Genomic DNA, 23449 nt, shown 5'->3' with positions numbered 1-23449 from the left:
TTCAATGAGATTGTTCATTCTCCTATAATGCCTCGCCAGCTTGATCTCTCCCCATAAAGCAGACCTGCCATCCCTACAACTTGTCTGGAGACTCTTTTCCACACTTCCTCCATTGCAGGTCTATCCTCTTTTTCAGGTTAAGGAGACAAAAGTAAATTAGTTAAGGTGGCCGAGTCCAATTCACTAACAACGAACAACTCTCCACAGTCAGCAGGTACAGAGAGATTAGCTTCTCTTTAGGTAAAAAGCTTGCATGTCTGTGGTGACAAGAAGATTGGCAATGAAAGTCAGGTGTTCTGCTCCGTCAATCAATTCAACTGTGGCTCATTCACCCCTCAGTACCATATCCTTCAAAGTATCCATCACCCATCAGTCTTGGAAGTTCCAATTCATTCCCCAGATACTTGGTTGGTGGGGTGGGGTGCATTGGGAGAGATCTTCATTACTTTCTCCACTCTCCCTTTGGGCTTGATCTCTCCTTACAGGAAATAATTTCCCCATTTCCACCAAATTTTGAACAACCTGGCCAAATCACCCTTCAATTCGTTAACCCAATTTCTAATTAGAAATCATTGAGCTCAGCTCTGATGGATCACTAATGTTTATTGGGCTGTTCACAGCATCCAATTTGCCTGCTGTTAGAAAGCTACTTGATTGCAAACTGCTCGTCTTGGAGATCGACATTATGAAGTCAGGGATGCAAAGGAGCGCAGTGACTCAGGTTCAATCCTGGCCTCGGATGCCGGCTGCGTGAAGTTTGCACATCCTCTGGGTGCTCTCATTTCCTCCCACATCCCAAAGAGGTTCAGGTTTTAGGGTAATTTGGCGCTATAAGTTGACCCTTGTGTAAGTGGGTACTAGAATCCAGGAAGAGTTGATGTGCGGGGAATAAATTGGGATTAGAATAAAAAGGTATGCGGTGGTCATCACAGACTCAATGGGTTGAAGGGCCTGTTTTCATGCTGTACCACTCCATGATGCCATCACAGCCAAACAGACTGTACATAATACAGTAATGTCCAATCAACAGCTAACTTGAGAATACACTGCCCAGGCAATGCTCAACCTGTTCAATTACCTATGCAATACGCCAGTTTGAATGCTCATGAAAGAAACAAGATGATCTCATGTTACTGACGACCTTTTCAGATAATTAAAGGCAATACAGCCACAAGGAACGCCCTAGGGTCTGGACAGGAAAATTAACCAACAACCAAGACCAGTCGGCGGGGGATGATCAGGTCCATTACACTTCAAGATGGCGTGAAGGAGGTCTGATTTACCAGGGGACATGACTGTTAATGTCACACTGCTTAACATGGCAATGGCTACCAATTACCTATAAAGCAACACAACTCAGTTTAATGTTGGCACAAGTGGTTATCCAATGAGGATGAAGCAATCAGCCAAGCATGTCTCGATAGTTTCACACAAGAACATCATTTACCTGAATTTATCCAGCAAGTTGCTTGAAGTGATGGACAAAGGAGGTAAATGAGGATATTTGATATTAGAACAGGGCAGAAAGGAGAAACAGGCAATTCATCCACAAATCAAAAACTATACTGCTTCTCTAAAGATCTAGCCACTATTGTCATGGTTAACATGGCATGGCTTTCCTGCATTTTGCAATATTTTTCACAGTACATTATAGAGTATCAACTCTCTATCCATGACCGAGTTGTCACAGTAAGCATGGCGTGAAGGGACGATGATGCATGTTCTGTGCCATGGCTCTCTTCATTATCAGAGAGAAGACTGAGGTAGAGCAAGCCCATAACCCAAGATGTACAAAACTTCCCAAGCACGTCATCCCAAGATGGATCTGCTCAGAGTTCACGCTTCAAAGATTGTTAATGAGTATGACTGTGAACATCAGATTCAGGTAGCAACTGTGGGAAGCTGGCCTGCTATCGGAAAGCATTGGGTTGATTAACAAAACTGTCAGTGATTTCAGTTAATGCGTGAAAGCCATTGAATGATGTACAGGATTCAGCATGCTGGTTTAAAAAGGTCAGGAAGCTGGGTACTGCGATGCAAGAAGGGCCATTACAGGGCAAAGGCAAAGCAAGGTTTCCCTTGACAATCAACTAGGATCGAATGGTGGAGCAGACTCAAAGGGCTGATTGGCCTAATTCAGCTCCTATGTCTTTTTGGCTTGACAGGCAATGAGCACAAAAACCAGCTGAAGTGTGCTCTCTACGGTGACTCAAGGCACTGAGGTCTGTGGCATAATGGAGAGAAAAGATGGCCTGACATGCTACCATACCCATTTGATACCATGGACTTGTACAGTGCAACAGAACATATTCCACAGCCTCTGCTCTTTCAAGGAGGTAATGATTAGCCTTTGAATTACATTGTTCCAGATTCCCCAGAGTTCCATTCATTCTTTGGTATTTATCCTTTTCCCTTTCGAAAATTACTGCTGAATCATAGTCTAATACCCCTTTCAGACAAAACCTTGCAAATTATAAGACCACACCATGGCACTTCAATTTGTGTAATTTCCTGAGTCTCTTTCATTTGTCAATAATTTCAAATCTGTATCATGTGGTTACAAGTCCATACTTCAATCAAGTTTATTGTCATATAACTACTTGTATATAACATATATAATGCATATAGAAACAAAATCAAAGCATTTTTCTTATTAACTACAATTTCCCCATCTAACATCTTCCCTCAGATGCCTCTGAGTGAACAAAGTTCACCAACTTCTCCAAATAACTGGTCCACCCACTGAAATGTCTACTTCACAAATACCAAGTTAAAGAAAAACTAGGAACTCACTTGGTTCCACTCTCCACCAGCAACATCAGGATAAAAATCCCCTCCATGTTGATAAATTCAGTGGCAAAAGTGGCATCAGCTGACAGCTTGGCCAGTTCCTTCAGAGCATCGAGCCTCGAGTCCAGGCACAAGGACTGGATCCTCTCCAGCAGCTGGCGGGCTGCTCGGTTCTGCAAACAACAGCCAGGTTAGGATTTTGCACAATCCCCAAAGAGCCCATTAGTCGCAGTTTACTACATCAAATTCGGCAAGATAAAATATCAACCATGCACCCCCACAGAAGCCTACTTGATTGTTCTGCCCCTTCAATGAGACATGAACTAAAAGTGGGACACAAGATCCCTCAAGCCTATCCACTTAATGGCCAACCCGGCTGTAACCTGAGCTCTGTATTCTTACCTGATGTAACCTCTCATCCCCTTGCTTATTAAAAACTTCTCCCTCAAAAATATTCTAAAGCTCTGCTTCCACCACCTTTCAGGAAGAGAGTACTGAAGACACTTGAGCCTGAAATATTTTTGCTTCATCTATCCAAATGAGTGATCCCTTATTTTTAACCAGCGTTTCCTAGTACAAGTAGAAATATCCTCCCCACATCTTCTTCATCAAGACTCCTCGAAATCTTTTACACCTTATTCAAATAGCACTCACTCTTCTCAACCACAGCGGGTATGTCTGGCCTGTCCAGTCTCCTCTTAAAAGGTAACCTGCCCATTCTCTGTATTAGTCTGGTAAATTGCAGAACTGCTGCTGTTGAGTCAATGTCCTCCCTTAAATAAGGAAGCCAATACTCTACGCAGTGCTGCAGATATGGTCTCACCAATACCATATGTAAATGAAAGCCTCATCTCCTTGCTTTTTTATTCAGTTTTTCTTGCACTCAAAAACATTGTTACCTTTCTTAATTATTTATGGTACCTGCATGCCAATTCTTTTTAAATCATGCACTAGGAGACCCAGATCTCTCAGCATATCGAGCTCTGCAACCTCTTACCATTTACACAAGATAAAATAAAGAGCCTCAGCATCTCTACTTGCTCAGGAGGCTAAAGAAATTTGGCATGTCCCGTTTGACCCTCTCCAATTTTTATTGACACACCAGAGAAAGCGTCCTATCCGGATGCATTGTGGCTTGGTATGGTAACTGCTCTGCCCGAGACCACGAGAATCCATAGAGAGTTGTGGACACAGCTCAGTCTGTCACAGGAACCAGCCTCCCCACCCCCCCCACTCCTCCATGGGCTCTGTCTACCCCTCATTGCCTCGGTAAAGCAGCCAACATAATCAGAGCCACCACCCACCCTTGACATTCCCTCTTTTCTCCCCTCCCATCTGGCAGAAAATATCCGAGACTGAAAGCCCATACCACCAGTCTCGTGGACAGCTTCCATCTGGCCGTTATAAAACTATTGAGCAGTCCCTGACTATAAGATGAACTCTTGACCTCCATCTACCTTGTTAAGGCTTTGTACTTTATTGTCTGATTGCATGGTAACTATAACACTTCAATCTGTATTCTGTTGCTGTTTTCCCCTGTGATCATTTCATGCCATTAGTATTACTTCAACATACTGATGCAATTAAATGATCTTTATGGATGGCATGCTATAGATTCTTTACTGAGTGTGACAATAATAAACCAATTTATATTTTTATACAAAAAATGAGCAGAATGTAGAATTTCACATGTTCCCATATTACATGCCGTTTAGTCTGGACTTCACCACCCACACAACAAGCCACGCAAACAGTTGTATTATCTCTTCCTGTCCTTGCCAACTCTCCCCTTGAGGAAGCAAACCAACTGATTCCTTCCAATCTGCAAGCTTAAGGTCTCATTCTCATTGGCCTTCACCCACAAGTCCCTACTGTTACAAACAGACTCTTGAATGATGTGCAGTGACAATTGCAGCCACATCTAATCCTGTCCTCACGTGGTCTGTCAACAAGAATAGATTCTGGCAACATTTCAGCTGCTCCATCTATGATCTGTCCCTTCAACACAGGCACAATGTACAATACTGAACTTGTTCCTTAATCTTTTGACGGCTTCAGCCTTCCAGAAGTGACACGTCACCTTCAATTTGATTCTCATGAACAAAGGGTGTAGTTTTACCCAGTTTCCAACATCATCGCTGACTTGATAAATCTAATTTGGAATCACAATTACTTGAAAAAACTCTTCAAAAAGCTTGCCAACAGTGGAACCAAAGTACAAATCCCTTTCCAAGCCAAGTTACCCGGGAAGAAAGACAAAGCATCTGGGAATGCATGGGCCTCATTTAAATGATACTTGAGGCCCAACATCAAATGTGCTTCAAGACCATTGTCGCTAGACTGATGTGACCCTCAACTGCCCTTCAGTGTTGCCAGCTCCGATCAGCTGAGTCTTTAGCACCACAAATACTCACCGGAGAGATGGCCAGCCGCAGAATTGTCCCATTTTTGATTTCATTACGAGTCTAGAGAAGATGAGAGACAGAAAAAAAAAGGAAATCGCAAGAATTTAGAAATTACAGCAATTAATTTTTATTTTGTTTCCTGAAGAAGATTGACGATCAGATTTGGGAGCAACTCAAGAAAAAGTCGGATGCTACATCGAAGTAACAGTGGGAGTCTTCCATTCATTGCTGAAGTAATGATCGTAACCAAGAAAATTAAGCAGAAGGGACGATGTAAAGTTGTGCAGATGGAGATGTCAGGGTACTGACCTTCTCAGTGATATACAGCTGAGTCCCGTCAGCATAACGCAGTGTGTAGTATTCCGGGTTGGGCAAGGACCACCTGCAAACAAAAACAAACCACATCACAGGAGAGACACCTCCTTCTGCTGAATCAATAACCGTGACCATCACAATAATTCCCATCAAAGGAATAAGCAGCAGTAACACATGAACTAGTTAACAATAACAGTAATCACAAGTTTGATTACTTAATAATCTATTACTATCTGATAATGTAATCAATAACTGTAAACATCAGTGCATAATAATCAGGAGCATTGGAGAAGGAGTGCCCAGCCTGTCTCTAGTACTCAATAAATATGGATGGAGAGTTCTTGCCACCAACCAGACTTGAACATTGATTATTCTGACATTCAAACAAACCCAGCGTGAAAATGGAGACACGTGACTGCAGATATTGGAAGTCTGAAGCAACAAACAATTTGCTGGAGGAACTCAGCACCTATAGGGGTAAATGAATAGGTGACATTTTGCATCAAGTCCCTTCATCAGGACTGGAGAGAAAGAGGGGTGACAGCTGATACAAAAAGTTGGAGGACGGGGTGGAGCAAGAGGTGGCGGCTTATTGGTGGATCCAGATGAGGGACGATGTCAGAAGCTGAGAGGTGATAAGAGAGTGGGAATGGCTTCCAGAAGCTGAGAGGTGATAGGTGGAAGTGACAAGCAGATGGAAGAGGATGGAGTCTGGAGGAGAGGATGGTGGGGCATTGAATAAAGGGATAAAAATGAGAAGGGGAACATGTTTGGGTGATGAGGGTTGGGAGAGGAAAGAGGTAGGGTAATGTTGTGAGAATAAAGGAGAAAGGGACTTTGGGGGAGTAGCAAAATGGATTTATAAGGAAATGTCCTGCATTTTCAGGCTCCCAACATCTCCTCCAAGGCAATCAACTTCATGGATCATCTCAAACAAACTGTAGTGATTACTCAGCCTCTCCTTTCCCATCACTCCTCTAGCCCCACTTCTCCAGTGCTCCACAACGTCCCCCGGGTAACAGACCAGATAAAAACACAGGCACACATTGGTCTACAGTGAAACTAGATCCTGTGTTCCTCCCACCCAGCTTCTTATGTCCTCTTAATTAAGCTGCTTTCAGCCTTAAACTCTGGAATGTCTCTTCACCTCTTTCCTTCTTCAATCCATTTCTTGCTTTTTTATTTTTATTTATTTTTTATTTAAGTGCAATTGTGTACAATAGCCAGATCAGAATGCTGATCAAGTCAACTAGTTCTCAAAGAGAACTCTGATAGGCCAATCAGATGGTTCACTGCTGCTCAACGATAGTAAGTACGTGGGACAGGCACAAGGGTCACTAGCCCCTGTACCCCAGAAACACACTTGAGCATATCGGCGGAGGTATATGCTATGCATGACCTGATCTAAAAGCATCATGTTGACTCATAACAGATCGTGTTCGCAGTGGAACAGCTTGGTCAAGGATGGGGTGATCAGCACTGATGGACAAATTATACCTTCACTACACCAATAGTCATTTTTGTCCCAATTATGCAACAATAAATAGATGTTTGTATAAGCTACACACACACACAAAATGTTGGAGGAACTCAGCCCAAAACATCGACTGTGCGCTTTTTCTATAGATGCTACCTGGCCTGCTGAGTTCCTCCAACATTTTGTATGTGTTGCTTGGATTTCTAGCATCTGCAGACTTTCTCTTGCTTGTATAAGCTGGTCCTTTTGATATAATCGCAACAAAGTTAGCATGATAATCGATGATTCTGCCAGTTTTAGATAACCAGAAAGTTCAACTAGTTGCTCAAACTCAACCATTAGGGTCTGAAGCTTGGGGATCAGATGATTGCTGCATCACTGACAGGAAGGAGAAAGTTTCTGGGAAAGGTTTAGGACCTTATTACGGAATGGCCATCCAACGGGATAGGAAGCAACGTTGCAGAATTCTCGGTGAGCTTGACCTTGGCAAAAAGATGTTTAGCTCACTGCAAACAGGGGTAACAAAAGCCCTGGACAATGCATTTTGGGACATCTCCACGGCTGTGTTAGGCTGCAAGCTGCAGTGACCATTGGAGATTCAATACACAGAGAGCACCACAACTACCAGTATAACACACATTATATTGTTGGTGCTAGGGTAAAGGAAATCATTGAGGGCAGAAAGTTTTTACTGGATGGGGGAGGGAGGCAGGGATAGCCAAGTCATTGTCCCTTCCTTACAGCAAAATGGTGCATGGACCAAGTCTTGATGAGAAGGCAGAAGAGTTTCAGAAGATAGTTTCTAGTGAAGAAAACTTAAGTTAAGTGCTCAATGATGAAAATTGGTGTTGTTTTCATTTGAACAGTGGTTTGAGGAGATTTGGCAGATGTTCAAAATCATGAAAGGTTGTATTAGAGGTCGGTTTCAAGAGGACAAACAACAAAAGTATCAGCAGGAATAGTTAGGTACAAGGTGAAGCCACTCAAGGTCAGTTTTGAGACCACTGATTTTCACAGTATTTATTAATTAATTATATTTGGACATGGATTGGACAATTGCAACATTCCCAGACAGCAAAAAATTTGGAAGCACAGTCAGCAGTGAAGTGGATACCAACCCAAAAAGTGGGATTGTTCTCCTTCCACCCCCACCCCCAAGAAGGTGGAGAGACATTGCAGAGGTGCTCAAAACTGTGAGGGATTCTGCTAGAGTAAGCAGAAAGAACTGCTTCCCTTGGTGGAAGGATCAATATCATGAGGCAGGTTTAATAGGACTGGCAACCGTATCAGAGGAAAGTGATTGATGTGTGGATCACGCTAATAACCCTGGAGGCAGCCGATTTGGTAGCTGAATAAAAAAATATACAAGGGCAAGTGTTAGTATGTACTCTGAAGGCCGAATGGCTACCTGCAATGTTACCATTTTGTGATTTCAAGATGCTTTCAGGAAACATCTTGTCAAAATAACTGTCGAGTTCCAGAAGCCTACGAGGGTTGCTAAAGTAGAATCAGCTTCAGTTTTCAAAAGCAGAATTGAGTCAATACTAGAGGGGGAAACACACACACACACACACACTCACACACACACGCACCATTAATTGCATAAAACTCTGGGATCTATTGGATAGTTCTACCAAGGATCCAGAATTAGCATGATAGAGTGAATGGCCTTCATGATATACTGCTCAAAGCAATTCCTGCACATTTGGATTATCCGCTTCTTGACAAGATATAGCATCTAAAATGTTCATTCTATCCCCCGCCTCCTACTTCCTATTCTTTGTCTTTAGTATATTGCTGGTCCTATCTTTGTTTTATTATTTTATCCTCTTACTCCAGTAGACCCTTTGTTCTTCCTCCAGCCCTCCATCGATTCTTGGCCCTCTCCCATCATCCATTTCACAGGTTGGCTCCCCATTATCAAGTTATTTTCTCCTTCTCTAAAGAATCCTCTGCAGGTTTGAGATCCCAGAGAAATTCACTAATGGAACTTCAGGAAGTACAACAGAAAGAGTTATACAACCTGGAGTATATAGAGGGGGGATTTCTGCAGAGACACAATAATATTTAGTAATGCTCACCAGTCTCGATAAATGTACTTCCCACACACTGACTGGGGTTAAGGTTACGTTGAATAAACAAATGTAGACATTAGTGCTAAAGTTAATGACTGTGATTTTACAATTCCCATCCATCACTCAATCACTGAATGATTGCAAGCTGGAACAAATTTGCTTTGTATTAGTCTGGATGGTCTGGCTTTGACAGCAGCGGGCCATAAGGAACATGATTCCTTCCTGTGTGTGGTCTTCCCGCACAGCGTTTTCTAAATTGCATGCAAAGTTGGCTGATTCAGTGAGTGCAGAGAGAAAATTCACATTACTGGGACTTGCAGCAGGTAAAACAGCAGCAACTTTCATTCAAAGCCTACTTAATAAGGTAACGCCTCTGCAACCACATCTAGCGCTGTTATGGAGAGAGCGGATTCATTATAATACCGATTACTTTGGTCAATCTTCCATCTGAGGGGCAAGAGAAGGGAGGAGAGACACCAAGACTCAGAGCATTAAAAGGACTAGATGACACTTGGTAACCAGGAATTGATAGATGTTCTTTGAGTGGTTTCTTCTAAAATAATGGACAGACATGGATTTAAAGAAAGCTATTGCCAACCAGCAGGAAATACAAGTAAATGGCTTTGATCAAAATCACTCAACAGCCAGGTAAAGTGCTTTTCATTCATGTGACTGGTTATGACCACCCATTTCCCAAATTTCTCCTTCTTCTCTTCCCTCTTGCACCCCAAACCATCCTTTCTCAGCTTCCTCTACACCAATCAGGCAAACTATCCAACTGTCTCTATGATTTTTCCTCTTCATCCTTAAACGTTGAGATACTGTACCCCTGACAACAAACTCACAGGCAACTGAGCTTAGATAAGAGACTACGCCATGAGTGAGGTGGACTATTAGGCGGATCACAGCACATCAAGCTTGTCTTCACCCTACACTCCCACATATACATTTTCCTTTCTCCAAGGCCAAAGTCTTGAATTTCCTCCCTCAAATTCAAAGAAAGGTTCATTTGGCAGAAAGCAACTTTATGTCATTGGAGTGAAGTTTACAAGGTAACACACTGGGGGAATTGTATAAAGAAAAAGCTAATTGTCAAGGTACAATTATGGAGTTTCAACTTCTATATTCACATACTGCAGAACATGTAAAGAGTGCAAGATAAAAGGTATAAAAATTAGACATCATTGCATGCTTGAATTCAAGTCTGAGCTGACTTGTCCAAATTTTTTTCCATCTAAAACAAGTTTTTGGTGTCATAATGCTTTTCTGGTGTACACCTAAAGTAGGCTTATTAAATGTCACAATTGATACTCTACACAGGAATCCTATCAAGTTGTGAAGTAAATTACAGAGAACATTCCAAGTTTTGCTACAGATGTAAACCGCTTAACTTTGTAGGGAGACAAAGCAGCTAATTTATGCATAAACATACACATAACAACAAATTAAATCACAGCTGAACACCTTTCTTTGGTTTCTAGCCAGTCTTTGTATAATGTTCTGCAGATAATCAGTAGATAGCTATGTGGTAACTTCTACTTTGAAAAAGGCACACTTGTGTGGTAAACCATATATATATGTTGTAACTGGGTTACCTGTCTGGACACGCCCCTCTGCTGACTGCCCCTATGGCTCCTCCCACAGAATCCTGTATAAAGGTGATTTCACCTCGCCCCTCCCCCTCAGTCCGGGGGCAGACACTCACCATGGAGATCGTATTGTACAGCGAATAAAAGCCTTTCAGTATTTTACCCAACTTCAGTCTTTTGGAGTTATTGAAGGTGTTTCAACTCGACAACTTCATGCCAAAGAAACAACTTCATCTCGAACTTCAAAACATTACGTATATACAGAGGGTTTCACAACCCGTACGGCATGGCGGGAACACTATGTACACGAGGGCCACTGATAGAACAACAAACGGAAATAGACCCCCGCCCCCCATATCCTAATTAGTATTAACTTTCTTTTAATTACGCTCACTTTACAACACTTCTCCCCCTTTAAAATCCAACATCTCCAAATGTAAAAAACTAGGAAATAAAGAAGTGTTGTTATTAACGTGCGTACCCCTGTAAACTTATACTAGTACCTTAGCAACAGCTTATCAATACAAAACATCTGGAAAATGTGACAGATTCAACATTCAATCTAACAACACAAGATAAACTGTCCCATCAAAGAATCAGTCTGTCAGGAGGTTTACGAGTGCGTTGTGATCTGCACACTACCCTGGTGACCCAGCAGGCACCGCTGGTGAGGGTGTTTTGGGTGGATCTGGTGTTGGGGGCATGAGAGGGGTCTGTGTGTCCGCGTGAGAATGTCCATCCTCCTCAGGGGACTCCAACCCCTCTGCCAGCGTCTCGCCCTCTGGCAAAGTCACTGGTGGACATGCTTCCACCGTAGTCTGTCTCACAAATGGAGACTCCATGGAGCTGCCTGCCTCTGAGCCGGTATCATGACGCAGGCGCGCATGGTCCTGATGTCTGCGTAAAACACGCCCATCAGTCAGCTTAACAGCATAGGAGACGGGACCACTCTGCTTAAGAGTAACCCCAGGCAGCCATTGCTGATTGTTTCTCACATAGACGTTGACATCCGGTTTTAACTGTCTCTCTCGTTGATCATGTCCCTCCTTCTGCTTTTCCTGCTTTCTCTTCACTTCTGCCCTCATGTCCGGGCGCAGCAAGTCCAATCTTGACTTGGGCCTATGCCCCATCAGCATCTCTGCTGGAGTGCGGGCAGTTGTAGTCTGTGGCATGAGGCGGTATTTAAACAGGAAACGTGAAAGCCAAATGCTAAGAGAGTCCCCTGTCATCCGCTTCAGGCCTTCCTTCACTGTCTGAGCAGCCCGCTCAGCCAATCCATTGGAGGCTGGGTGGAGAGGGGCCGTCCGAATGTGATGAATGCCATTCTGCTGCATGAACTCACTGATCAGCTCACTGGTGAACGTCGGGCCATTATCAGTGGCCAGAGTGTCAGGCAACCCGTGGACTGCAAACACTTGCCTGAGTTTGTCTGTGGTTGAGGGGGCTGTGATGTTGCTCATGATGTGAGCTTTGATCCATTTAGAATGCGCATCTATCATGACAAGAAACATCTGCCCCATAAAAGGGCCAGCAAAGTCCAAATGTAGCCTAGACCACGGGTGGTCTGGCCACTCCCATGGGTGCAAAGGAGTTGGTGGTGGCATATTCTGATTAGTCTGACATTGCATGCATGATTTTACCTTGTTCTCCAGATCCTGATCCATTCTTGGCCACCAAACGTAGGATCCTGCAAGGCTTTTCATTCGAGACATCCTTGGGTGAGCCTCATGAATTTCCTCCACAATCTGTGAACGGCCAGGGGGAGGCACGATGACCCTTGCCCCCCAGAAAATGCAGCCATCCTGCAGGTTGAGTTCTGTCTTGCGTTTGGCATAAGGCCTCAGTTCCTCTCTTTCCACAACTCTGGGCCAACCTTGTAAAAGAAAAGTCTTGACTTGGGACAGGACTGGGTCCCTCTCTGTCCACTGCTTGATCTGAGTCGCCTTTACAGGTGTCTCCAACAGCCTCTCCAATGAAAACACAGTCTCTGGAGGCACATATGTAGTAACAGGTGTCTCAGGTAAAGGTAGTCAACTCAGTACATCGACGTTTGCATTATTCCCACCCGCTCTGTACACTATAGTGTACTGGTAGGCTGACAAGGAGCCCAATGCTGTATCCTAGCTGAGGCTAGAGATGGGATGCCTCTAGTCTCACTGAACAGGCTCATCAGTGGTTTATGGTCCATATAAATTGTAAATGCGTGTCCATAAAGGTACTGTTGAAAGCGTTTTGAGTGCAAAAGCAAATGGCCAGACCTTCTTTGTCTAGCTGTGAATATCCCCTCTCTGCAGCTGTCAGGGTACGTGAAGCAAAACCAATAGGCTTCTCTGAACAGTCCTCCATTACATGCGAGAGAACTGCCCCGACTCCATAGGGCGAGGCATAGCATGCAAGGGTGATCTCCTTGTCTGAGTCATAGTGAACAAGCAGCTTCGCTGAGTGGAGAAGTTCTCTCACCCCCTTCCTTGAAGGCTTTCTCCTGCTATTCACCCCATTGCCACTTAGTGTCATTCTGAAGCAGCTTATACAGTGGGGTCAAAACCTTTGGGAGGTCCGGAAGAAATTTGCCATAATAATTCATTATGCCCAAAAATGATCTGAGTTCCGTGATGGTCTTGGGGCTTGGGGCCTCCTTAATAGCTCTCACTTTGTCCTCCACAGGGTAAAGCTCCTCAGCTGTGACCTTGTGTCCCAGGTAAGTCACACTCGATGCTAGGAACACACATTTTCCACGTTTCAACTGCAGCCCTGCGTCTGAGAGCCTCTTCAGCACCCGTTCTAAGTTAGCTAGATGCTCCAGCTCCGTAGCCCCCGTGATCAAAATATCATCAAGGTACACTGCTACGTGCAGAATCCCCTGCAGCAAAGTCTCCATTGTCCTTTGGAAAATGGCAGGACTGGATGCCACTCCAAACACCAGGCAACTGTAGTTGAATAATCCCTTGTGCATATTAATTGTGACGTACTTCTTGGAATCCTCGTCGAGCAGCAGCTGTTGGTAGGCGTGGCTCATGTCCAGCTTTATGAACAGCTTACCCCCCTGACAGGGTCGCAAACAGGTCATCCACCCATGGGAATGGGTACTCCTCCAGCCTAGAGACCTGATTCACTGTAAGTTTATAATCCCCACATATCCTCACCGTTTTGTCCGCCTTCAAAACTGGAACAATGGGAGCCGCCCACCTTGAAAACTGGATGAGCTTAATAACGCCCAGCCTCTGTAAACGTTCCAGCTTCTCCTCGACTTTGCCTTTCATGGCACAGGGCACCGACCTGGGCTTAAAAAAATGTGGTGTAGCCTCAGGGTCGACATGGAGTTTCACTCTCATGCCCTTCAGTGCTCCCAGCTCATCCCTGAAAACATCACTGTACCACTGCAGAACGTCCTCCGTTGTGTGTGCATACTTAATTTCATGCCAGGTTAGCCGGATTTTGCGACCCAAAAGACTGGGCCCGCTGCCCTTAGCTATCACTAGCCTGGCTTCAGCCTTCTGACGCCCAGCTGAAATGTCCACATATAACACCCCTAAATGAGGTATGGGCTGCTCCGTATAGGTCCTAAGTTTGAACTTTGATGGTCTAATGGGAGGCAGGTTGGACCCCCATGTCCTCCTGTAGGTCTCCTCACTAATGACCGATGCAGTAGCCCCTCAATCAATCTCAAACTTAATGTCCTTTCCCCTGACAGTGACTGTGGCATAATATGGTTCAGGTGGTTCCTCATCTGTTTCCACTGCAAACATGTTGTAGGCACACACTGCCTCTCCATCTGCTTCTTCTAGATGGTGTGTGGCTGCCTGACCCTGTAGAGCTTTCTCCTGCCCAGGCTTCATCTTACCCTTTGATCTTCTGCACTTTTTAGCTAAATGCCCCTCTTTGCTACAAGCATGGCAGACAGTGTCTTTGAATTTGCAATCATTTGCATAGTGCGTCCCTCCACACCGGAAACATTCCACACTCCTTGCCTGTTTACCAGTCTCCCTCCTGACTTGGTGCACTGCCGCCGACTGCGACCCCCCATGTCCTTTCTGGATATCCCTGACATTATTAGCAGCCATCTCCATGCCTTGGGCAATCTCTAAGGCTTTCTTGAAAGTCAACGGTGGGGTTTCCCCTAACAGGCAGCGTTGTATGTCGGCATTATTAATGCCGCATACCAATCGATCACGGAGCATGTCTTCCAATACCACTCCGAAATCACAATGCTCCCACAGCTGCCGAAGCTCAGCCACGAAATTAGCCACAGACTGACCTGGCTTCCTGAAACGGCTGTGAAATTTACACCATTGGACTATCACAGAAGGTTCTGGATTGAAATGGTTCCCCACGATTTTCACTAGTTTGTCAAGTGGAACTTCCCCTGGTTTCTGCGGTGTGACTAAATTCCTTATTAGCTTGTATGTCTTTGCCCCCCACACACTCAGGAGAATAGAGTGCTTCTTAGCCTCCTCCGTAATTCCATTAGCACAGAAAAAGAGTCCCAACCTTTCCTCATACTCCGGCCAGTCCTCGGCTTCTTCCAGAAATTCACAGATAGTTCCAAACGTAGCCATACTGAACATGAAAACACCCGTTCAAAAAATGTGCCGATACGTTCACAAAACCAGTTCACCTCGTTGCCAAAAATGTGGTAACTTCTACTTTGAAAAAGGCACACTTGACAACTTCATGCCAAAGGAACAACTTTATCTTGAACTTCAAAACGTTACATATATACAGAGGGTTTCACAACCCGTACGGCATGGCGGGAACACTATGTACACAAAGGCCACCGGAAGAACAACAAACGGAAGTAGACCCCTGGCCCCCCCCCCCCCCCCGGATATCCTAATTAGTATTAACTTACTTTTAATTACGCTCAAATTACAACAATCTCCATTACAATCTGCAGCAACTTTACGTGCAAAATAACCTTACCAATTCATTCAACATATATACACAAAATGCAGGAGATACTCAGCAGGCCGGGCAGCATCCCAGCCTGGGATGCTACCTGACCTGCTGAGTTCCTCCAGCATTTTATGCATGTTGCTTGGATTTCCAGAATCTGTACTTTATCCCTCCCACAACCCACATTAAACCATCTTACTGTACGTTTCTACTTCTCTAGCTATTTAATAAATCATAGCATTTTCTTTCCCTAGTAACAATGTCTGTGCACCTTTTTTTAAAAAATACACGTGTTGCTATGGCACTGCAGTACTTACCCATCGCAAACCTCTCTGATAACTGCGATCAGTGGCTTTTTCTGCAAAAAGATCGAGAGTAAACGGTTAGCAATTAACTCAAGCAGGTAACATTGCAGATCACACCAGTCTTACATCAGTTATTGCAAAAGTCCAATTCAGCACCAACTCAGAGCCACAATAGCATTAGCCTAATTGGAAATGCTCCTCGGCACAGGTAAAAGTTCTGAGCTTTGTACAGTGGCATCTCCAGCAAACCGAATGATCCCAGTCACCAAAACCACAAATCCCACACTCCCAATGGGAATCTGTTTGTGCTCTATATTCATCCATTTGTGCTCCCTTAAAATATCAAAAGAAAATATTGGAAACACTGAACATTTCATGCAGATCTTTTTTTAATTTCAGATCTCCAGTATCTGCAACATTTTGCCTTTCTATTCTGCCCCCCCTTTCCAGTTTGTAAAACAACAAAAAAAAATGCTTAAAATGCTCAGTATTCAGATAAAAGATATATGCATGTGGGATTATGGATGAATATTAGAATATGGGAACAAGTGGGAGTAAGGAAGATGTACATGGACTATAGAGACAGCAGAGGAGTGCACCATAAGATAAACCAGTTCACAATAAAGACAATGATGCACTATTATCAAAGAACAAAGGAGTAAAATATTTTGCATCAATTAAAAATGTTGAGATGGGAAAAAGGCCTGTTATCTAGCTCCATTTTGACAAGTCTTTGATACGACATGACATAATAGATTCAGATAAATTTGTCTATCTATTCGAACCAGTGAAATGCATCATTTGTGCTACAACCAACACAAACTAAGGATGCGCTGGGGACAGTCTGCAATTGGATAAATGCAGTATCAGAGAATGAGAAATGCATGGGGGACAGTGGTGTTCCCTGAGGGTCAGGTACTGGGACACTGCTGTTCACAACTGACATTATTCAGATCTGGAAACAAAATGTTGACAACAAATTGAACGGGAGGCTGAAAATTACAGGCGTACGGCAAGCCAAAGAATAGACCAACAATTGCAAAATGAAGTTTAACACCGATAAAAATGTAAGATGGTATCTTTTAGTGGGAACAAAACAGCCAATTGCTGCAAAGATTGAGCCCAATATGGGTTGGAAATTCAAAGTGCTCTCAGAGTACAAAACCTATCATCAAATTACTGCACTGCTCATTAGAAAAGCCACTGAAGGAAGCAAACCCAGCACCAAGGTTTACTTCTGGAGGGAAATACCAGAAGAGGAATTATGCTAAATCTGGTTAGATGTCAGAGTTCTCTATAGAGTTCTGCTTGTTATTTTAAGAAATAAAGGTAGAGGCACCAGAGAGAGAGTACAGAAAATAAAAACCACAAGGATAATAGAAATGTGAAGACATTTTCAGGGAAGAATGAACAGACTGGGTCCGTTCGATCTTTAAAGCAGTTGAAGGTTAACCTAGTAAAGGGTCATAAAATTATGGAAGTTTTGATCGAGTGGATGCGGAGATATCGGTTCCATGTGGGCAAGCGTATACCTGGATGCCATCAATTTAAGACATTCACCAAGGAATCCAGAAAGGAATTTAGAAGAAACTCTTATCCAAAGAGTGCTAAGAATGTGGAATTCGCTCCTTAACAAAGTGGTTGGAGCAAGTACTATAGAAACAGTAAGGTAACCATGATATATACAGTACTATGCAAAAGTCTTAGGCACATGTAAAAAATACTGTAAAGCAGAGATGCTTTCAAAAATAATGAAAGTAAATTTTAGATTGCCAAACATACGTTTTCCAAAAAAGTTAAATGATAGATTTTTTTGTTTTTCTGGCCAGCACATGATTAAACAACGTTAACAGGGGTGCTAATGATCAATGACATAATGAGCTGAATGTACTAAACTGATTAACCAAAACAGAAATGGGAGTAGAAAGAATCAAACTGGGCAAAGGACAACCAAACTATACAGCGGGAGTGTGGCAGATATGACAAGAAAAACGTACAAAGGACGATGATAAAGCTTGTGCAACTCACAAGAACAAAATGGCACATTTCCATCCTGTTCATTCTGTGCAATTTTTGGGTTTCAAGCACTGGTTATTTTGGTCCGTGGTTTCCCTTTTCAGTTCTCCTGTAGCAGGGAGCCTCTATTGTGGACACTTTCCTAGAATGTACCGTGTACCCAAGTGCTAAGTACCCACGTTCATTTGCTTGGGAGGGTAGAAGTGAATTTGTCCTGGAGATACTAAAGCACTTTATTACTGGTCTTTCATTACATCATGCCTTGGGCCAATTGTTAGGGATCACTTTCTGGAGTTTGCAACATCCTCAGTATCGCTCCATCTCATAACATTAACTAGATGACCTTTTCTCATCAGCAATTCTCACGTTTTTAGTTCATCCTCAAAATCCATCTGGTCTGAAGGGCTGGAGGATATAACGAGAGAATGCTGGAAATACTCAGGTGGTCAGGCAGCAGCGAGGGAGAGCAAACATGACACAATAATCAGCCTTTCAAACTGGAAAGGCTGACTGTCTCGAACTGTGAAATTCAGCATTGAGACCTAGAGCTATAATGTGCTTTCTTAAAAGACTAGATGCTGGTCTCCATGTATATGAACACCACAGTCTCAACATCAGACAACTTCTCCTTTAACCACACTCACTTCTTCTTAAAAGGTGCAGCAACAAAAACTTCATGGGTCCAGACTATGCCCATTTCTGTGGATATGTGGAGAAAGCAAACCAGTCTGCATTAGCCCTACTCAGGCAGTCCCCAACACTCACCTGCATGAAAGGAGGAAGCAACTTTTGTTGTCAACTTCCACCCTGTTTCACTTTCATCAGGTCCAACTCCAACACTTCCTTTCCTTACCTTGACTTCTCCATCACCATGGCAACCTACACATGAACAAGTCTATTACAAGTTTACAGACTGACTATACCTGCACCCACCCTGGTTCCGGCAAAGACTCCATTCCCATCTTTAACTTGCCGCACCACATCTATTCTGATGATAACACCTTCCATTCCAGTGCCTCCAAAGTTTCTTCCTTTTCCCGAAGTGTGGATTCCTCTCCACCAAGGCCTGGAATTGAAACTGGTTTGTTGCTGCATGTAATGAGGTACAGTGGAAAGCTCGTCTTGCATATCAAATAATTACACCGTAAATTAAGGTAATACAAGGTGAAACAATAACAGAGGGCAGAGTGAAGTGCAGCTGTTACACGGAAAGTGCAGTGCAGGTAGATAATAAGTTGCAAGATCACAATGAGGTGATAGTGACAGGACTCTATTTCTGCTAGCATTCCCTCTTTTCACACTCAGGAGGAAGAGTAAAGTTCTTTTTGCACCCCACTGGCCATGATGGTTAAAATCGCTGTAACTTCTAACAGTGCAATACTATAATGGGATCCATCTCCTCTGGTCTCTCAGCATTCAAGGACCGTTCTCTGTCATGCCCTGGTTCGTGCTGCCATCCCCACCAACATTGTATCATCCCACCCACCACAAGAGATGCGATACCTGCCCTTTTACCTTCTCCCTTCCACCATTTGGAACTCACACAACTGTGGGCGAGGCCGTGAATTCGCTCGTGCTTCTTTCAATCGTGTGTGTGCACGTGCGTGTGTGTTTTTAACGCTCACACAAAGTTGCCGGTGTAATGGGCAGGGAGGTGGCAAGTAAAATGTAATGCTGCAAAAGGTGAAATCTTTTGTTTTGGCAGGGAGGACATGAGGATGCATTGCAAGCTACAGGGGCACCATTGTGGAAAGAGCAGAAGGACAGAGAAGTACATGGACCACATGCAGACTTTGTGGTGGCAAAACTGGTTGTAAAGGTGCACTTCAGAAATAGGCTTTATAAACAGCACTGTAGCATAATAAACCTTAAAATAACATTGGTCTAGCCACAGTAGGAGTACTATGCCCACTTTAAGAACCATGTATGAAGTGCCAGTAGTGTTCTACTGTTTACTTTTTAACTTGTGTCATAAATGCACCTTATTATTTGTTATTTTATTTGTGGTAACATTACTTTATGTGCTGTGTGAGAGTTATATGTACTGTGTTGTGCAGTGTGGTCTGGAGGAATGTTGTTTCACTTGGCAATATATATGTATACAGTTGCAGTGACAATAAATTGGAACTTGAACTTGAGGAAAGTGAGGCGGCACTGTAGCGTAGTGGTTAGCACAACGCTTCACAGTACAAGCCACTGGGTTCAATTCTCACTGCTGCCTGTGACCACGTGGGTCCTCCAGCTGCTCCTGCTTCCTCCCACAGACGAAAGATGTGCTGGTCGGTGGGTTAACTGATGATTATAAACTGCCCCATATTTAGGCCGGGGTTAAATCGGGGGAATTGCTGGGCACTGCAGCTTGAAGGGCCGGAAGGGCCTATTCCACGCTGATCTCAATAGATAAATAAATAAAAATGTGAAGCGTTTAGAGGGGATGCCGAAGGGATTGACCCAAATAACTCCAGGGATAAGGGTTGGGTGGTCAGACCGGAGAAGGTGATGTGGAGTTGGTTCTCCCTGGGTCTCCTATTTCAAGATGTAGAGAGGTAGTTTTCATTGTCATGTACTGAGGAAGTCTGTACCCTTTGGCTGAGAAATAAAAAAAATGCTATCAGATATAAAAAGAGTAACAAAAGCATTGAAAGAGACACAAGGAATTCTCTTTCCCTACACACAGCAAGTGATTATGGCCTGAAGTTCTCTAGCAGGAGATGCAGATGAGTCAGGTTCATCGGGGGTGTGGGTCAAGCTGCATTCTTCTTACAGAGCAGGACACAATTGATGGATCAAATTGTTCCAGCACTGGAGAAAACAGTTTCATTATTCTCCACGTTGGAGGCTGCAACTGACTGAAACTGAGGCACACGAAGTTGTAAAATGCAAATCTAGACCTTTATTCATACAGCTAATCTCCAGGAGAAAGAGTCCAGGAAAATCCAACAGAATCTCACTCCCCTGACACAATCTTTTAGACTCCTTCAACAGAAAGACAACAATAAACAATTAACTACAGTGTCAATTGTTATAATCAGCTGCTTAAGTTTAACATTTGGAACACATGTAAATTTAGAGAATTACATGTTTACAATGACAGCACACCTCAACTAGCAGAATCCCTCTATATATACACAATACTGGTGTAAAAATAACAGGGTTGTTATCATGGGTGACTTTAACTTTCCAAATATTGATTGGCACCTGATTAGTTCCAAGGGTTTAGATGGGGCAGAGTTTGTTAAGTGTGTCCAGGACGGATTCCTGTCACAGACAGGACGACCAGGGGGAATGCCATACTAGATCTAGTACTAGGTAATGAACCGGGTCAGGTCACAGATCTCTCAGTGGGTGAGCACCTGGGGGACAGTGACCACCGCTCCCTGGCTTTTAGCATTATAATGGAAAAGGATAGAATCAGAGAGGACAGGAAAATTTTTAATTGGGGAAAGGCAAATTATGAGACTATAAGGCTAGAACTTGCGGGTGTGAATTGGGATGATGTTTTTGCAGGGAAATGTACTATGGACATGTGGTCGATGTTTAGAGATCTCTTGCGGAATGTAAGGGATAAATTTGTCCCGGTGAGGAAGATAAAGAATGGTAGGGTGAAGGAACCATGGGTGACAAGTGAGGTGGAAAATCTAGTCAGGTGGAAGAAGGCAGCATACATGAGGTTTAGGAAGCAAGGATCAGATGGGTCTATTGAGGAATATAGGGAAGCAAGAAAGGAGCTTAAGAAGGGGCTGAGAAGAGCAAGAAGGGGGCATGAGAAGGCCTTGGCGAGTAGGGTAAAGGAAAACCCCAAGGCATTCTTCAATTATGTGAAGAAAAAAAGGATGACAGGAGTGAAGGTAGGACCGATTAGAGATAAAGGTGGGAAGATGTGCCTGGAGGCTGTGGAAGTGAGCGAGGTCTCAATGAATACTTCTCTTCGGTATTCACCAATGAGAGGGAACTTGATGGTGGTGAGGACAATATGAGTGAGGTTGATGTTCTGGAACATGTTGATATAAACGGAGAGGAGGTGTTGGAGTTGTTAAAATACATTAGGACAGATAAGTCCCCGGGGCCTGACGGAATATTCCCCAGGCTGCTCCATGAGGCAAGAGAAGAGATTGCTGAGCCTCTGGCTAGGATCTTTATGTCCTCGTTGTCCACGGGAATGGTACTGGAGGATTGGAGGGAGGTGAATGTTGTCCCCTTGTTCAAAAAAGGTAGTAGGGATAGTCTGGGTAATTATAGACCAGTGAGCCTTACATCTGTGGTGGGAAAGCTGTTGGAAAAGATTCTTAGAGATAGGATCTATAGACATTTAGAGAATCATGGTCTGATCAGGGACAGTCAGCATGGCTTTGTGAAGGGCAGATCGTGTCTAACAAGCCTGATAGAGTTCTTTGAGGAGGTGACCAGGCATATAGATGAGGGTAGTGCAGTGGATGTGATCTATATGGATTTTAGTAAGGCATTTGACAAGGTTCCACACGGTAGGCTTATTCAGAAAGTTAGAAGGCATGGGATCCAGGGAAGTTTGGCCAGGTGGAATCAGAATTGGCTTGCCTGCAGAAGGCAGAGGGTGATGGTGGAGGGAGTACATTCAGGTTGGAGGATTGTGACTAGTGGTGTCCCACAAGGATCTGTTCTGGGACCTCTACTTTTCGTGATTTTTATTAACGACCTGGATGTGGAGGTAGAAGGGTGGGTTGGCAAGTTTGCAGACAACACAAAGGTTGGTGGTGTTGTAGATATAGAGGACTGTCAAAGATTGCAGACAGACATCGATAGGATGCAGAAGTGGACTGAGAAGTGGCAGATGGAGTTCAACCCGGAGAAGTGTGAGGTGGTACACTTTGGAAGGACAAACTCCAAGGCAGAGTACAAAGTAAATGGCAGGATACTTGGTAGTGTGGAGGAGCAGAGGGATCTCGGGGTACATGTCCACAGATCCCTGAAAGTTGCCTCACAGGTAGATAAGGTAGTTAAGAAAGCTTATGGGGTGTTAGCTTTCATAAGTCGAGGGAGAGAGTTTAAGAGTTGCGATGTAATGATGCAGCTCTATAAAACTCTGGTTAGGCCACACTTGGAGTACTGTGTCCAGTTCTGGTCACCTCACTATAGGAAGGATGTGGAAGCATTGGAAAGGGTACAGAGGAGATTTACCAGGATGCTGCCTGGTTTAGAAAGTATGCATTATGATCAGAGATTAAGGGAGCTAGGGCTTTACTCTTTGGAGAGAAGGAGGATGAGAGGAGACATGATAGAGGTATACAAGATAATAAGAGGAATAGATAGAGTGGATAGCCAGCGCCTCTTCCCCAGGGCACCACTGCTCAATACAAGAGGACATGGCTTTAAGGTAAGGGGTGGGAAGTTCAAGGGGGATATTAGAGGAAGGTTTTTTACTCAGAGAGTAGTTGGTGCGTGGAATGCACTGCCTGAGTCAGTGGTGGAGGCAGATACACTCGTGAAGTTTAAGAGACTACTAGACAGGTATATGGAGGAATTTAAGGTGGGGGCTTACATGGGAGGCAGGGTTTGAGGGTCAGCACAACATTGTGGGCTGAAGGGCCTGTACTGTGCTGTACTAGTC

The 23449-nt window shown here is 43.8% G+C and overlaps 1 protein-coding gene across 4 annotated transcripts in view; it reads right to left on the bottom strand.

Moving 5' to 3' along the window:
* Positions 1-23449, bottom strand: part of LOC134342912 (engulfment and cell motility protein 2) — a 218360-nt gene that overhangs the window by 95187 nt on the left and 99724 nt on the right. For 3 of the 4 annotated variants that reach the window (XM_063041595.1, XM_063041597.1, XM_063041598.1), the window contains 5 exons: positions 15862-15902; positions 5505-5577; positions 5205-5255; positions 2794-2963; positions 1448-1468 (listed from right to left, as the gene is read on the bottom strand). In XM_063041595.1, coding sequence (XP_062897665.1) covers positions 1448-1468; positions 2794-2963; positions 5205-5255; positions 5505-5577; positions 15862-15902 — 356 coding nt within the window. The remainder of the gene's footprint in view (positions 1-1447; positions 1469-2793; positions 2964-5204; positions 5256-5504; positions 5578-15861; positions 15903-23449) is intronic. The other variant, XM_063041599.1, reaches the window with a different exon arrangement.

The sequence above is a fragment of the Mobula hypostoma genome, chromosome 2 (genome assembly GCF_963921235.1).
Source record: "Mobula hypostoma chromosome 2, sMobHyp1.1, whole genome shotgun sequence".
Taxonomy (NCBI): domain Eukaryota; kingdom Metazoa; phylum Chordata; class Chondrichthyes; order Myliobatiformes; family Myliobatidae; genus Mobula; species Mobula hypostoma.
Note: the sequence above shows the minus strand (reverse complement) of the source record. Positions and strands in the feature narration are given on the sequence as shown.